Source organism: Adelges cooleyi, unplaced genomic scaffold (genome assembly GCF_023614345.1).
Source record: "Adelges cooleyi isolate 19-005CV unplaced genomic scaffold, UGA_ACOO_1.1 ACOO_flye_CR_arks_rails_tigmint_CR_PRNA_247, whole genome shotgun sequence".
Lineage (NCBI taxonomy): Eukaryota > Metazoa > Arthropoda > Insecta > Hemiptera > Adelgidae > Adelges > Adelges cooleyi.
The window spans coordinates 9,672,934-9,691,575 of NW_026095912.1; the positions used below are offsets into that span (position 1 = coordinate 9,672,934).

An 18,642-nucleotide genomic window follows, 5' to 3' on the forward strand; every position below is an offset into this window, starting at 1 on the left:
TAACACCTTTCGCCAACGTCCGCAGTGCGGCGGCCACAGGGATTATCGTGTAGGGCGTGTATGTGTATAATACGTGTACGAGGGTAATATAATATACTATGATGTGTTATATAGGCTAAGTAGGCACCCCGCAACGAGTAAATCAAATTAGCCGACGCACCGGGAGGTCTCGGCTCGGGTCCGCGCTATTCGATACCTTAATAGGTCACCGCACGCGGGAGGAGTCAAACCAAAGGGGCCGCTGAAACGTGCGTCGCCAATTAGGTTTGCCAATGATAAGACAACAGAGCCACGTGCGAAATTAATTATTTTTAAATACTAAGGCTTCATTTTCGCTCTGCAAGTTTATTGTCCTATGTTTTCGCGAAAAGAAAAACTATTAAATTGTAATTATTCTTTTAGAAAACGAGCGTCTTACGTTAGACGGATCGCCGGTATTAATACTAAATAAATGCACTGTTCCGTTTATCCGAATTACATTACATACGAAAATTGTTTTCTTTTTTTTTTTTTTGTACGTCTTGCAACGCGCTCGTGCCCTATTGGGTTGTATAGGTATAAAATGTGTACATAATATTCAATATTTCATAATAAAGTTAAAATTATGATGTGTATCCGCCGTCTTCTCCTCCCCCCCCCCAAAAAAAGTATGTTATAAAACTACTTAGAGCCCGCGAATCGAAATCACTGTTAAATCATTATTATTATTATTGTTATTGTTATTGCTATTGTTTCGTTCTGGACAACGACATCCTCGCCGTGTCCTTGCGAATAACTCGTGGGACGTCACTGGTGCGTGTGTCCGGCCTATGCCTATGGAAAATCTACACAAACGCCTTCTCTACCTTCAGCCTTCTCCACCACCACCTCCACATCCACTTCCACCGTCTTATCTTCGGCGTCGGATGTTCTAAACAGTAAAATCTATATTGTTATTCATGGCTGAAAGCTAACCGTTAACACATAATTTAACCCTGGAAGAATATACCTACCCTCTTTTGACCAACACCGGATATGTGCGTCCGTTTCTATGGCCTTATATGATGATTGTAACGTCTCGACTGTTCCTAACCCCGGTGAAATAAGAAAAACTGTCTTGGAAAAAGTCATCAAAATTTGATCTTGTTTTAAATAATCTGTGTTGAAACTTGACGTTGAAAACCATCATCAGAATCGAATTTTATTGCAACGTAGCCCTACATTTTCGTTTTTAAAATTCTTAATATTTTTCTTATTCTATTACTCGTTTTATACTGTATAATACAGTGGCGTCTCGTATGAAAATTAATTGGAGCAGAAAAAAAAACATTTATACCTATCTTGCTAGTGTATTTTACTCGTCTGTCATAATATTATACTATAGGTAATATAGGATAAAACGTTGTACCCCTGGCACCGGTGGTCGCCACGACCCCATGTATGTATAAGTAACGTACCGGTTCCATTTATAGACATCATCCGAACAACTGTCTATTTTTTTCACGTGCCTCAGCTGTATGCTATATTGTCTTTATATTATACCTATACCTTTTTTTTCTCTTTCGTTTCGACTATCATAATAAAATAATAATAACACGAAGAATTCACATGAAAAACAGACGGTTATGTCCTTACGGCGTGCCGCCGTTTTCAGCTATGTACCTAACCCGTCCATCGGTGATTAACACACACAGAAATGACAACGGCGATATTGTACCAGCCATAATATAATAATTACCAGGTACTACTACTTGTGTCCACCGAATACGATTAAAATATAGTATAATATTTTATTATATAATATAAAATGAAATAACATTACAAACTAAATATTGCCAGTACGGGCATCGACGTGGCTGTCTCGGAGCGCTTGTCAAGTTTGTTCACGATCAATCGGCGGCGGTAAAAAGAAGAGAGGAAAAAAAAATTATACTCATACCTTACAGGCCCGAGGGGTTATTGCAGGCTGCAACAAAGTTATTCGAAATATGTAAGCGGTTCGAAATTTCGCGGTACGGCCACGAGAAGCGCGTGTTTCGAAGAACCGACACACAACCTTAGTAGTTTTTATATAATATATAAGTTCTGCCTCCCTCGTAATATAGTTTACCCGTAAGTACACACACACACAAATGGCCGACAGCTTCCCTTTTGCAAACGCGTCGTTGAGCAGGTCATATTATAACGTTATATAGATTGTATAAGATTTTTCAATAACAACTAGTTTTCCACTATAATATACATACTAAAGATATAAATTACTCCTGTCTTATAAAAAAAAAAATAGGTTTATAATAAAATAGGTATAACCTTTGGACATTTTTGTTTGTGCGCGTTTCATAAACGGGTCAAGTATGCAAATGAACGTTTAAAAGCCGGAAGGTAAAAAAATTAAAATTAAAAAACATTAACTGTACTGCCTCCCCCCCCTGTCTTCTCCCTCTGCCTAATATAAACGTAGGTATTAGTAGCCCGGGACAGGTGTATCCTGTTGCGTAATATATATATATATATATTATATGATATAGTATAACATACCAAAACTGAAATTTAAAAAAAACAATTTTAACAGTCGACCAAAATCGCAACAATTTAAACAGACGTATTTAATGGCGTTATTATTATATTGTGTGCATTTTATTTGTTTAATGCGAGTGACGTATGTGAGAATTATAATAATATTATTGTATTTATTTGTATTATTTTTGTGGTCGTGACACGCACAAGAGGAGTAGGAAGATGACATAAAAATAGTACCAAAAAAAAAAAAAAATGCGCATAATGAAGTAAAAGTTTCTGGTTAAGTGATTTCACTGTACTGGAACAAGCGTGTATACACGTATTGTAGAAGTTTTTTTTTTTTTATTGTTACCGGTATGTATAAAAATAATACATTACAAAACATTGTATACTACACACAGATGACCATGGTAGGCGTACCATAGTTCCGCCTTATGCACGGGTAAAGTGAGTGTATGTGTGTGTGTGTATTTCATATTCTATTTAAAATAAAAGGTGTGCATGTGTGATGGGTATTGTTACTCTTAAACTAGCAAACGACTTTAATGTATAAATATTATGTGTGTTTAGTAAATGGCGATACAACAACATTTTTTTTTGTGGAAAATTGAAAACTTTTTGTGTCATGGGATAATAATATGAGCCAAGAGTTGTATTTTGTATATAATTATACCTATATATAGGTATAACTGCGTATATGAGTTAAGATATTATATAAATACAAAATATACAACTCGGATTTATATTATTTTAACGCACGGGGGATGGACGTTTGGAAGAGATATTACAATTTTGAAAAATTAAATCAATCCGAATAAAAAGAGTTGGCGGCTCTTAACGCTTATATAATATATGTATACCTACTATGATGATATGTATAAACATGGCAGCGTTAAATACCGTAGAGGTACATCCAGTCTGTCGAATGTGCGTTGTTATTGGCCTGAGGACTAATAAAAAATATACTTGTATCGATAAAAAAAAAAGAGCAATAATATAAATATAATATATGTTATATAATATGATATATTATGTAGGTACGGTGTGTGTAATATGTATATAAATATATTATGTGTTGTTTTTTTTTTAAAGGGGATGGTTCAATGGTTTGTTCGGTTTTTTTTCAGAGGTTTTTTCTTTACCGCCGCCGTTGTTGGCTCAGGGGCAGCGTGCGCGTCCGGCCAGTACATCAATAATTATTTGACATTGATTAGTACTTATTGACAGATTAAAATCAATGGGTCCCGACGTAACGTGATATAGCGTTTAATTGTATTATATGTATATTGAGCGGTAAACTATAAATAATACACACACGGCACTAGAGGCTGATTTATATATTAAACCCATGTACCATGGTATAAAAAATTATGTACTCCAGCTGGCCCAGTACAATATGTTACAAAAATATTTTATTACTTCCATACGTTATTATGATGCTAATAATTATAATATTATTCTACCAGTAAAGATAATAATTATAACTGTTGCGACAGTATTATATATTATTATGGTCTTGGAAGTGTGATATGTGTCCAAGTTATAGTAATATTACATCATCACATAGGTGCCATAATATAACGCCCCAAGTCTGTGCGCAAATCATCTATGCGCAATAATTAATCATCCGAACAATAAAACAAAATATCTAGAAATAGTAAAAATCCTACACAGTATAAAATGTCACAGCTTAACCCAACATAGTCCAAACCGAGCACAATCCAAACCACCACAGTAAGAAATTACCGTTTTCTTGAATGTGATTTTTACAATTTTTGGCCCGCCACTGTACCAGCTGCATATGATTTCGGATCTAAAGAGGTGCTACTTGAGTATTTCGGTGGACAGGGAAAAAACATCATAATAAAACCAATACCTTCTCAGCTATCGCATCGAAACTAAAATTGTACTATGTGTAAAAGAGCCAATGTAAATTTCTGGAAGAAGAAACATGTTGGGGTACTCATCTTGTAAATTAAAATGCTTTTTATACTGGCAATATATTTAATATTGGCACACCCGTGGCGAAAATTGAAGAGTCAGTGAAGTCAGTGTCAGATTGTGAAAAATAAAATTTAAGAACTAATAGCTCAGACCCATAGGCCAAATGAGCTATTTGGCGGAAACGCGGTCAACTTAGCAATAGTGTCCAACACTGAACCGGAAGGCAAAACTTCAAAGGTTTGAGTAGGTACAGGTCAACCGACGGATAGAAAACGATAATATCAGCCGGTGCAGTTGCCCCGTGACCAGCGCTTGTAATTATTATTATTTATTAATATTATTATTAATATTTAGGTTTCATAGAAAGGCGTTATGAGAAATGTTTAGGCGGTCCCGCCGAAACCGGTTATACACGGTTTTTATGCGTCGAGCCGGTATTTAGGGTTTTTTTTTTAATGAAATGAATAATCATATTATAATAATTTTTTACCGCGATGACGCATGCGGTGAACTTTTCCCCGTTACACATTTTCCCACGTATTTTGCACGGATATTATTATTATTATATTCGCGTATAAATATTATGACAAGTATATTTTAACGCTTGGATATACCGGGTACATATATACATATACTACACGCACACACACACACACTGGATGTAAGCTTGTCCGTCAGTTGCAAGAGCCAACTCTATAGTGTATATAGCTGTTGTGTATAATATCAGAAACCGCCCCGTTGAATTCCAAGCATTTCGCCGGTGACATAAAGGGCCGTAGCCGCCAATACACATACACAGTAAAATAATAATAGTAATATAATAATAAAATATAAAAACAACTGTCTCTGTCCGGCCGCGGCGGAGGCCTAAGCAAGCATGCGGACAATCTAGTATATACGAGATCGGACGGCGAGAGAAGATCACTGAGACGGTGCATAGGTATTCCCTAGCGCGGCAGAATGTAGTTTTGTAGAATGTTTGAAAAGAGAAAGAACGCTTGCTAATCCGTCTCTCTATATAATGCAATATACCCACAGGAGATACTCTGTGCGCACTTTCATACATATATATGTATAGAGATAGAGAGAGAGCGCGAGATAGCGAAAGGATTTTGTTTTTCAAAGTACAAATACATACACACATTAAAGCTCCCTTTGTCGGTAAATCCACAGCCGACGACGCCGCAAACCGTCCAGTCTTGGATCCGTCGACCTAGTCGGCTTGTGCGGCCTGACTCCGGTCTCCGGAGTGTTTCCTCAAGATAACTGTATTTAATACACAAACGCTCCCCGTGCAATGCACGCAAGACCCGACCGGATTCGGTTAGGTTAGGTCTTGGAATCGACATCGGTGTGACTCCAAGGAGGTTGTCTAAACTTTGAAAATTCTAAACCATACCGTTCCTTTTAAAGTGTTTTTTTTTTTGTTACACAAAAGTTGTGCCAACCCCGTTCGTCCATCGTCTTGGTGCTGCAACCACCACTAATCTAATATTACAAAATAATATTTATTTTTAAATTTAAAAAGTAAATTGGCATCCAATTTTGTACGCGAACGTGTCCTTACCTATAGTAGGTCTAATATGCGTCTGAGCGATATATAATAACGCGCCGATATTAGGCGGTAAATAATAACATGAATTATGATTGCCTACGTTTAATATAGTCATATATAATAAACAAAATATAACACACTATTACGTTAGATGTACAAATGTGTTTTTTTTCTTTAAAGAACGCGCACCAAGCCGAAGAAGACCGGTTCGTAACGCCGAATGACCTTCGCACATATATTATATTTTATTATTATGTTATATTAGGTGTACTATGATTAGGTACCATTAGATGTAAGGCACTGCGGTGTATTATAGCCACCTGACGCGGATCAATTACAACGTTGAGATTCAATAATTCCGAAAATAATATTAATAATACTATTAAGTAATCACGGTATTATAATACTTGTATAATTATTTTATTATAGTATATCGAAGCGAACGGTAATAATTAGTTGAGCACATGCCCGCGTTAATCGGCCTTGTTGGGCATTGTCTTAATTGTACATACATGTCGTTACTCATATTATAGCTACCGTGTTACCTATATAAACTACATTGCGGCAGTATATACCTATAGGTACATGTCAGAAAACTAATTATGTTCATTTGACGAGTTTCTTCTCACGGGCTATGGCAGTGAACATAGACCGTATGTAAGTATAGAAATTATACAGAGATAACACCTTTTAAATTATATGTGTTACCCTACCGGCCGTCCTCGTGATTTTTCACATAGTCGATATTATGTTAATATTTGACTGTTGCAATGCCTATTTGTACAAAATTTACCAGACGTTTGGCTGGAACACTCTTAAGCCGACATGAAGTCCAAGAAAACCGTAACCGCGTCCTCAATCGAGTCAAGTCGAACTGTTATTAGACCTTTTACTTTTGAGCAACGCACGACTAAAACTTATTCCCGCCTAGGATGAAGTTATCACGCTGAAATCGTAAAAAAGCCAAGCCTGGTCTCCGCTAATCTCTCTTACTGTGGCGTTCTCCTATAAATGTCTTTATATAAGCACTTTTCAAAAGAAACCGAGCACGAACAACCCTATTTTCTAACCAAACCTAATCGAAAACGGTTTAGAAAATGTGAGTTAGTTTCAATATAGGTCTGCTACTATTGCGCTGTGTGTAGTTTTTTGTAAACGTTATGAGTAAAATATAGATATAAGGTTTTCGGTTGTGTGTGGCGAGTCGTAGGTATTACAACAGCGTGTTGGGCGTCCTACAGCTTTTACAAAATACCGTTTGAAAATAATAATACATATGTATAGTATAGTGTAAAGTATTTTTATATTGTGCGTACAAATGTTATGACACCAGACACAGATACTAACCGGCACGCTTTTTATTGTTCCAGGTAAAAATATGGTTTCAAAACCGGAGGAGTAAGTACAAAAAAATGATGAAAGCTGCGCAACAACAAGTGTCGACGCCGTCCAATAATAGCAGCAACAACAGCGGCCCTGGCCACATGTTGGGAGGCCCCGGCGGGGCCAACACGCCTAGTATACCAAATAGTCCTCCGCCATCTGGCGGCCTTCTAGGCGGTAAGTACTGCGGGCGCTAACCGATGAGTTTTGCTCTAATTACGTACCTATACGCGGGTACTTGCTTACTTACGCCCCGGCCGCCCGATCCTGCGTCACTTTTTTATTATTATTCGTATAATATTTACATTACAATTAGGTGCGCGTCCGGCTTATATAATACAGACATTCCGCTGAAATATTAAAATTAAAACATAATAATAAACCTCAAGTCTAGACAAAAAAAAAAAGAAAAAAGACTATATCATTTTGCCCGTCTGTCTTGTCCAGAGCGTTCCCATAGGTTAACGATAACCACTATCTAAGCAAAATATACAAAAGCGTTCGTCTTGAATATCCTCTGGCGCGGATTCCTTTGGGAAAAACAAACAAAATAATAATAATAATAATTATAATCGTTCATAATAATAATAATATAATAACGAATTCAAGAATCGCTCGGGAGCACTATAGTGCAAAGAATTACGTTGTGCCCGACAACACATATATACACACCGACAGACATACATACACATACATATATATGAAAACAATAGGTTGGAACAGGATGGGTCTGTCAAGTGACCGTGGGAGATAGCAACTGTTTCGGTTCACCGAGTGTATGTATATATATATATATACATACATATACCTATACCTACCCGAGACTACTAGCATGAACTACTACATACTACTACTACAACTGTGTGTCTGTGTGTGTGTTTTAGTACTGTAGTAGACACACCGTCCTTAAAACACACACACACACACACACGACCGACAAACGAAACGTCGAAGAACTGTTGTTATTATTATTTTTTTTTTTAACTCCTTTCCGAAGTCGTCTCGTTCGTTCTGGCTTTGTTTGAAAATTTTTATTATGTGCGTTTCCTCTCGGTATAAAAGCGTTTTTTTTTTGGTTAACCGCACGATGAATCACACCCAAAAAAAAAAAACGTACATAGAATATAATAATAGATAAAAATCGGTACCCGTTTAATAACAGCTAGAAAACTTCAAACTTTCAAAACAACTCTGATGCAAGTCCATCGAAAGGCCCACGTCCTCGGTTTTTTCTTTTTACTGTTAAAAAAAAAAAATATTTATTTGATGCTCCGGCAAATCAGTTAGGTTCAGTATTTAAACTCTTTACAGTGAACATTTAAATATTTAATGCATGACAGTCCGTACAAAAGTAATTTCTGTTTGTAGGTACTCTCATTTTTATTATAATATCAGGCTCGAAATTTGTAGACCGAAAAAAGAGCGACAAATTTGCTTTTTATGATGTGGATTATGGGATGTGGACTTGAAATCTGGGAGGTCGGATTAGGCAAGTGAATCAGATCTATCAGGAGATAAGAGATCTGATAATGAATCTTCATAGAAATTTGTAGAGCCAAAATCATAATATTTTATGCTAAGCAAACACAGTGTATATGATATGTAAAAGCCTCTTTCACTCGAAATAGCTCAATATAATATTATAAACGATTCAAGATTATTATTATTCTTTATTGCGTTCGAATACAAACACCTGTTCTTGTCAGATCGTCGCTTTAGCGACAGCCGCCAAAACCCGTTTCGCTCGTGTCGTCGACACGTATAGGTAAACAACAATATGATTAATGATAATTTATCAGCTCTGATCGACTATCTCTAGTTTTTTGCGTAGTCTCGTACAGTTTCCATCTATCGTCACAACTAACCGTTTTTACTTTCAACACGCACATAGTTCCTCATTGTAATACTGTCCTACCTATTTATAATACTGTCACATTTAACAGTTTTTTAATACAATTTTTGGTATTTTTTTTTTCTTTCTAACAGGTAACGGTTCGTCGTCCGGCAGTCAGCCCAGCCCGACCGGAGGATACATCGGTGGACACGTGGGTTCAGGCCTGGGGCAGCACGTGGGAGCCAGTCCAACACCCAGCTCGACGCCCGTCAGCTGTGACATGTCCCCCGTGCCGCCGGTACACCATTCGTCCGGCGTGTCCGGTTCTCCGCCCGTCGTAGCGTGGGACATGAAGCCCCCCAACCTGGCGCTGGCCACCAACCCCCATCATCATTCCCATCACCCAACCGCCGGGTACATGCCGCAGTACAGCTGGTACCAAACGGACGGCCCCAACCAGGGATTGCTATCGTGAGTTCCACACTTGAAATGATATAACATATAATAATATTGTAAATCAACACGACACTATTCGAGACGCTTTTCAAGAATTACATGGGTAATTCTTATTGGGAATAGATTAGCTACACCTGTGGGAGAATCAGGTTAGGCAGTATGCAGATAATTACGTGTTTTCTGTTATTTCAAACAATACTGTTCATTTCCCAACCCGAAAATGTCTGAAATCAGTTTCGGCAGCAATGAATCGTTTGCAATAATGGTTAATTTCTGGTTACACTGATGCGCTCTCGACATTTTACCGGTTTCGAGTTCTCATTGTCTATTTCTTCTGGTTATTTTGTGCTATTTAATTAATTTAAAAAAAAAAGTAAAACCAACATACATAAATAAAAAAACTACATGCGAATATTTAAAAGATGCGCGGTCAGCCTTACTATACTAGAGAGTCTAGGCCAAAAGACTTCAAGATCTAGTTCATTTTTGGGCATTCCAAATCAGTCACTAGGCTCAGTGATCAATTCTGTATAATGATAATTTTCTTTTAGTTTAACGGGCTCAATCAAAATATTTCCACTCTAGATCTCTAATTTCTGGTCTACCCTAGCTCGTATCTCGTGTTATAAAGCGTCATTCGGGTGTCTAAATTTTGCCCTCGGCGGACAATTTTAAAAAAGAAACTACTTTACTTTCTAAAGCTCCAGAATGAACTTATAAGTTTGATCTTTCATGTTGGCTTGGCCATTTGAGATCTTTGAGATAAATAACTTCGAACAGCTCTGTATGCAAGCGGTTATTATTTTTAATTCGTTCGGACGCGCTTTTGTATTATGCGCAGAGTTTCACAATAATTTCTGATAACGCATCGACAGTCAATTAGTTTGCACGCTGTTTGTATGTAAATTAACACACGGCATTGCCCTGTATAATATTATTATACAATAGGTAATACTCTAGGTAGTGTTGCTACGGCTAGCCGACGGGTTTGTTGGTGGTTTCCCAGCATAAAAAAAGTTTATTGAGGTGTTTATGGATCCAATTGATGTGCATTGTGTGTCGGCGGAGGATGCTACCGTCGCTGATGATCACCTTTTGGCTTCCTCTCCGTATCATTGTGTGTGGGGTATAATGAAATTTGTCACGGTTTTATCACTACATATATAAACATATACATATATTGTGTGTGTGTGTGTGTGTGTGTTAGTACCTATATAATGCAAGTCGGAAGACATGCGATGCGTGCCGACAGGAGCGTAGTGTGTAGACGCCCTCCCGCCGTTCCATTTTAACTAAGCAGAAACAATTTGATTTAAAAGGGATGGTCGATTGTGTTGTTTACAAGGTACGGCGACCACGTGATTAATGATTACTGAGAGCTATTTTTTTTTTTATATATATATACGTTTTTTACCCTTGTCGAACACCGTTACCGAGTCCACCGACACTGCTGTTGTACCTATACCTAATACGATACCTTTTTTTTTTCTTTTCACGCGCCCGCCGTGTAAATTAATTAAATTAGGTTCGCTAAATTCAAACCTTTTTAAAAAAACCAAAGAACATGTTGTCATAATTTCCGTTTGATTTTCAAAAATTCTCACCGTAAAAGTACACACTTACAACAAGTTCCGTCTGTTGTCACGATCGCCCATCGGTTCCCAACAAGGACTTTACCGGAATCATACCTACCTACTATAATAATTTGTATAGTATTATTCAATAGTTGGCATAAATATCATAACTAGTTTCATCGTCAAGTAAGAATGACAGATCATATGGATAAGTTAACCCGACCTATAGAGGAAAAACTATCAATTATTAATAGTCTTTTCGTTGTTTTTATCTATATATTTACCCAATATAAGCTTACACTGACCCAACAAAGTCAAAATAGAGTGGGAGGGGACATATTGTCTTACATTAATTGTCTATGTACTCCATATTATTATTATTCAATCAGGGAACACACTGAAACATCCTATGTAAATAAACAAAATATTATTAGCATACAAATATCAGACAATTAATCGATTTTAGATAAAATTAAATATAATTTTCATAAAACAATTTTATCAATAATAAACATTAAACAAAAGTTGCTGTATTCAGTATTATATGGTTAAACAACATCTAATTGTTTGTATGAATATGATAAATGAACAATGATAATATACATAAGTATATTATATATTTTTGTAGATCTTTATTTATTTATAAAAAATAATTATAAAATACAACGGATAAATTTAATTGTGCAATTTGTATTACACAACTGTGTACTGTGAAACGATAACAGTTATTGTTATTGTTAAGTCTATATGTAAAATAAGATTGTAATGTTAGTTTTTTTGTATTTATTAAAGTTAATTATATTATATATAATAGCTCGCCGAGACTTGGGTATTGTAATGTAGTATAATAAATTACAATAATTCTTGTTGTCTTCAAAGAACAAACATTTCTAATTTTTATTCAAGAAAGCTGTTTTAATATATTATATATGAATTATATATTTGTATGTTGTACAAATATTTGTTTACTAATATTACTATAAAACATTATTAGAAAATAAACGTTGGGAACGTCTATGAAAAATATGTTTTATGTAATTTATTTTTTCTGCACACATAAGCAATTATAAACTCGACAAGCTTCACAGTATGCTTGTAAATAGCAAATACTGTTGCGGTTTTGTGTTAATTTTTTGTCTAATTAAACAGAAATTTACTATTCGCTTACAATTTGTACACCAAACCAGTAGATATAAAACAACGTTCGAAAAAAACAAAATAAAGAAAAAATGTCCACCTTTCTTAGGGAAAAGAGTTTTTGATGTTATTTTGGTCTGTCAACGTGTCTTAAAAAGCAAACAGGAGCAAGGTAGTGCACCAGCTGAATGTGTATATTCTAAATGACAACATCGAGGTCAAAAAAAAAAAAACAGCTAAACACCTGAAAATTACTCGATTCGTTTCACTTGTAAGCCGATGGTTTTCTACTGAGTCTGGAAGTCTACACTGTACAGTAGAGTCTGTACTACAAGGGGATAAGACGTTATGCAAATTGGTAGCCCTCGGCCTATTTCGGCATGACACACATAGTGAAAGTGGTCAATCAAAAAAACATTGAGGGTATAATATAATATTATCATTTTACAATATAATATTATGTCCACAGTCATACATGTCTTCAAGGATTTTGTTGGTTTTGAGTTTTACTTTCTAAAAACGTAAATAAAAATAATGATTGCTGTTGTTAGCATGTTACATACATATTATTATTATTATAATTATTTTGTTTTTAACGAAAAACCGAGTATAAGTTCCCATACCGACCGACGTTCGAATATTCGTTTTAATTAATGGCTACCACCCGATCGGTATGTTAATCTTAACCTAGATATGATATTATTATAAAATTGAATATTATAAAAACCTGCGTAACATCAATGCGCGTGTGCGTTTTTCCCTAAGGAAATCACTGAAAAATGATTGGGTGTTATTAAGGTTAGGACTTGGGTACCACCGTAGGTCACATTCACTGTGAATTTAGTAATTAATTAAACCAAGAACGGATGAAATCTGCTTAGTTATAAACACAGTAAAAAGAAAATTGAAAAGAAAATATAGAAGAAAAATGTAGATAATATCGTTGAACATATTTGTTTACAAAATCTGTCACTCGCGCCAAACATTGTTGGGCTTATAAGTTGTACTTTAGCTGTAAGCTTTTATACAAAGTGAACTGCAAATTTGCCAAGAGAACAAAATTACAGTTTAAAATCTTTCCGATAAGGTAGTCAAGAGTTTGATTGAATTACACGCTAACATCCAAAATGTATCAGAGGACTTGAGTGCTGTTTCTGCATTTCAACTGTAGGCTTTTGGGTCGTACACAGTTTTTGGTGAAAATCTAAAATTCGTCCGTTTGGCCATGGTTTTGCTGTACTTTTTCTCTTGTTTACCGTTTTGGTTTGTTGTTATTATTATTAATGATTGTCTCCGTGCGGAAGAACGGCGTTCACCGCGGATGTCCGGCCACGGCCGCCGTCGGTCGGTATAAGAATCGGAAATATCACACAAAGTGGTAAAAAACAATTTATCACTGCCGCTTTCCCACGACCGGCTAGCCGAAGCGTTTTGTAAATATATAATTGTGTTTTCTTCCCATTCTTCCCTGCATCCTATACACACTCTCTGCCGTGCGCTGGCTGGGGCTACTGGATTACACAAAGACATGTCTTTTTGTGTTTTTTGTTTTGCTTTTTGTCTAAACCTACCTACGAGAGAAGATAATATTCGACGGGTTCGTTCCATTAATTTGAATAGCTCGGTAAAAAAATTATAAACACAACCGCCAAAGGTCACGGTGAGTTGGTCACACACACACACACACCACACACACATACGGCAGACATTGACTAATACATTTTAACAGTGCTGTGGCTATCGTTCAACCCCGACTGCATATTAGACACCTCTGGGACTCCTTTCAAACACGATACGCACAGAAGGCTAATAATCACTTGGAAGGATCACAGAATGTTAAATACCTAACCGGCAATGGGGCAAACGTTTGTGCCGTTTTAACAGGCGATTATGATTAGTTGTGTTTTTGACGATCAACTCGGCAAAACGTATGAGTGTAATTTAGCAAAATTTAGCTATACCTATAATATAACTACCATTTATTGTAGTTTACAATGACCAAAAAAAAACCAATAGAGAAGACCAATAAAAAACTTTTCAGCTGGCTTTGCTTCCGTTTTCAAAATCTAATGGACTGTTATTATTAATATTCTATGAAAATTTCTACTCCGTCGCTAGGAAAATCCAAAAACAACTTTTATTTCTCCATACAGATCACTTATGATGTCTATATGTTGTGTAGAGACCCTGTGTACATACATACCTGTAATATTATATTTTCGAGTGGACCGCGGAACACCCAAACGAAACCGCTGAATGTGTTTGCCATCGCGTTGACCGCGGCCGAGGTTTTACAGGAGCAGCTCCTTTAATATATTGGGATTATACACACAGACCGCAGGACTCAGACGTCACGTTCTCAAGTGTTTATAAGTATAATAATACCATGTGTGTTTCTACATAAGTTATTAGACGAGAACTGTAACGTTGAAATGAAAGCACGGCTGCGATTCTGAACGGTTGCGGTGTAGGGTAGAAAGTTACAATGTGGTACTTACACCAAAAAAAAAACAATTTTGAGAAAATATACAATCCGATCAGATTCGCGAGCGTTGTTTTATTTTATGTACATTTTCAATGAAGTATACTTACCCGCAATTGGGAATACCGAGATCAGAACATTAATGAGTTTTTGCACATTATATTTTACATTTGCGACAATAATAGCGCGAGTAAACTCAAGTGCTGCTTAAGAATCTTTTCTATACCCGTTGGATATGGGACAATACCGTAACGGCGGCAAAGGGCCACTACTATGTAAAGGAACCCTTTATTTTAAACGTGTACAATGTAAAGACTCTTCAAACACACCGTGAATAGATCCGCCATCGACGACGACACACTATCGTTATATTATAGTTTCATTTTTGTTTTATCAAACTAGATAATAAAATAAAAAACGTGTATGTCCTATAAGTGTTTAAAACAATAAGCGTTATTTTTTTCGTCACAAAATATACAAAAAAAGTGCCATTAACAATATCCGCCGTTCCGTATCAAAAGAGTGGGGGCATATTATCCTATTTACTAGTGCGCTAAACTTCAAGTACATTGTCATAATATTATACAATAGCTTTTCGATGGTTAGGGGAGGGGGTAGCTAAATACAGATGAACAGAGACACTAAACTATGAATTTTTTCAACATTTTTAAATGATGTCATTGTCATCAGGCACTGCCTGATCTATTGGCTTTGGAGATGTGAGAAGTTCAATGTCCATAAAATACTTTTGTACGGTTATTGTTACCACGATTGTATAAATGATTGTTTAACCTGTACTAAAAAGTATAATACATTAAAACTATATAGTAAATCGACGGTTTCGATTGGTCGATGGTTCTGATTTTGGATCGTCTATGGAACCGGATAATAATTCATCAATGGACGCAAAGCGTTTAGTGTTCGACGATGACTTGGCTGGATTGTGTTCAATGAGGCCGTTTCAAAACGCACATGGATTTTCAATTATTGGCCGCCATTTTTAGAATATTGTAATGGAATACAATCATGTGACCAATGTTATACCTAATAATAATAATAATAATAATTACTCTTACAACAATCGGTTTACTGTTGAATCAGCATATAGTACATAATATAATCGATAGTACCTAATATAGTATTTTAAAATCTAACATATTTTATAATATATTTACATTATTTTTGTTACCCGTAGAGTTTTTCGGTTAACCATTTGGCTTCTCCTAAGATTCTTTCTTAGGCGATAAGACGTTTATACGTTTCCCGTGCAAATGCGTGCAAATTATACTGTCATCAGTGTTAAATGTTTATTACTAATAATATTGTCTCGTGTGAAATTATTATAATAACTTTTGAAATTATTTTAAATGGTTTGTTTTTGCTTTGTTTCAGAGTATGGCCAGCGGTTTGAAACAAATGAAAAAAAAACGTAGACCGTCGATAATCGTAGATTTTTTTTTATTGTTGTACCTATATAATTGAACTCAAACTATTTTAAATAGTTATATATTATTATTGATATATATATATATATATATATATGATATAGATATATACATGTAAAAATAAGTAAAACATTGTATTATGTGTTTAGTTGTATCACTCCTCTCCCTCTCTTTTTTTCTGGTTAAGAGGAAAAACGCACTTGTCAGACATCCAAATAATAATATTATTATTATAATTTAAAATGCGATTTATTTTTATTTACTGTTTTTTTTTTTTTTTAAATCTTAATATTATCATAATTATTATCATTATTAATTATTATTATCATTATTACTATGATTATTATTATTATTATTATTATTATTATTATTAATATTATTATTATACTATTAAATATTATCGTCGTCATTTTATTTTATTATTATTATAATTATTATATTTATCGGTATTTTCGTTTTGTTGTAAATAAACTGCGGATTTGTGTATTATTTTTTCATGATTATAGCACTTACATGTATATTAAAATAATCATGAACGGCGTTGTCAAAAAAAAAAAAAATGTAATTACACGTTGTATAATTATGTACTTTGGATACTTCCATATATTATATATTTATAAAATATATACATATATATATATATATATATAATCATATGAAATATATTATGTATGATGTAATAGTTAACTTGTGTAAATATTGGAAAAAGTGTTAAAATATTATAATGTATGTTAGACACTAGAGAAATCATAGGTAATAGAATTTTTAAACAATTATTTTTGTGTAGTTTATTATTATACCTTAATTTTCAATAAATCCTGTTATTCCTCTAAAAGTGGCATTTTATAGTACTACTCCTCGTCGGATTTAATATACAATCTTTGAATTCGATTTTACATTTTATTTACAGTTCTTAAACAGTTTTCCGACTTGACAGTGGTCATGATTGAAATTTAATGAAATAGAATCTTAAATATGATTTCATATTTTACAAAATATATAATAATTCAAGTGAATAAATAACAAAAGCAGTTTGGTGAAAGAAAAAAACAAATGTATTAGATTACATGGATAATTTTAGGAGAAAACATAAATTGAATGTCGAAGGAAATATTTTGAGAACTCAGGAAATTGTCTATAAAGAACTTGGTAAAACTAATAACGACGAGATTGCATTATTAGTAGGTGACTTGGCCGGCGCGGCGGCAAGCAATGAATAATAAAAACGAAAATCCTAAACCAAATAAAAAATTAACGCTGTTTAAAACTTCAGAAATTGAATTAATATTAGGTAATTTCAGTCTTAAGTAACATATTAAAACATTAAACTATCAATATTCAACATTATCATCCTTATCAGATTAACTATTAGCTGATATTATTAATTAGCAAATCAGTTAAAAACCAAAAAATACTGCTCGACCTCTTAATAATGATTACTTAAGTATTGCCTTACAAACTCTCACAGGCACACCCAAAGACATTAGTATTAACAAAAAAGCTTCATTTAACATAATAGTAACTAGTAGACGTGCAGATAAGCTCCGTGCTGGTTATTCTCAAGTAGACTGGTCAGGAGCGTTTGCTAAACGACCAGAGAGCATTAATGCCTAACTAGGGTCGTAGCCATGCTCTGAAATTTCCTTTCAATGTGTGTCAACCACCGGCAAATAAAGTGGCTACTCAAGTACAACCTCTTCCATGTTTTTATAACCAACCGGACGACCGGTGCCTAAACGAACAGTTTTAATTGAACATTTTTATGCCCCCAAACACTGTGTGATTATAAGCAACGGGTTAGTCCATAGTATGGTATTTTGTTTTGTATCAACCATTTTACACAACATTTAATTTTCAAACGATTCTCAGAAAATTAAGTTTCCAATCGAATATTATGATCGTTTCACCAGGAATTACATTATAAATCATAAGATACTAATGCTCTCAAAATAAAGTTAAAAAAAAACACAAAATATGTCTTTTCATATGATTAAATCCGGTGAGGTTAAAAATTTCACAAAATATGGCAAGTTTTTGTTTAAATCGTCTCAGTAAAAGTAATATTACTAATTTTTTAGTTTTTGTATAATATTTATTATTATAATAACTATGAGTATTATAAATGAAAAGTATGAAAATTCCATATCAAATCTAATCAAATTTATATTTCAATTGTTCTGTATATAAATTTCAAAAACCGCATAATAATTTTATATATCAACACATTTTGTTTACATACATAATTTCATAAAATTTGAGACATGTTTTAAAACAACTTTCTTAATTTAAATAAAAAATCTAGGTAATTAAAGGTACTGATGGTAGTTCGAGGT

At 34.6% G+C, this 18,642-nt stretch overlaps 1 protein-coding gene across 1 annotated transcript in view; it reads left to right on the forward strand.

The window, feature by feature from the left end:
• LOC126836770 (homeotic protein distal-less-like) overlaps positions 1–16,578 on the forward strand; it is a 55,644-nt gene extending 39,066 nt beyond the window's left edge. The window contains exons 3-5 of the mRNA XM_050570399.1: positions 7,369–7,558; positions 9,368–9,686; positions 16,257–16,578. Coding sequence (XP_050426356.1) covers positions 7,369–7,558; positions 9,368–9,686; positions 16,257–16,275 — 528 coding nt within the window. The 3' untranslated portion in view covers positions 16,276–16,578. The remainder of the gene's footprint in view (positions 1–7,368; positions 7,559–9,367; positions 9,687–16,256) is intronic.
• The last annotated feature ends 2,064 nt before the right edge of the window (positions 16,579–18,642 follow it).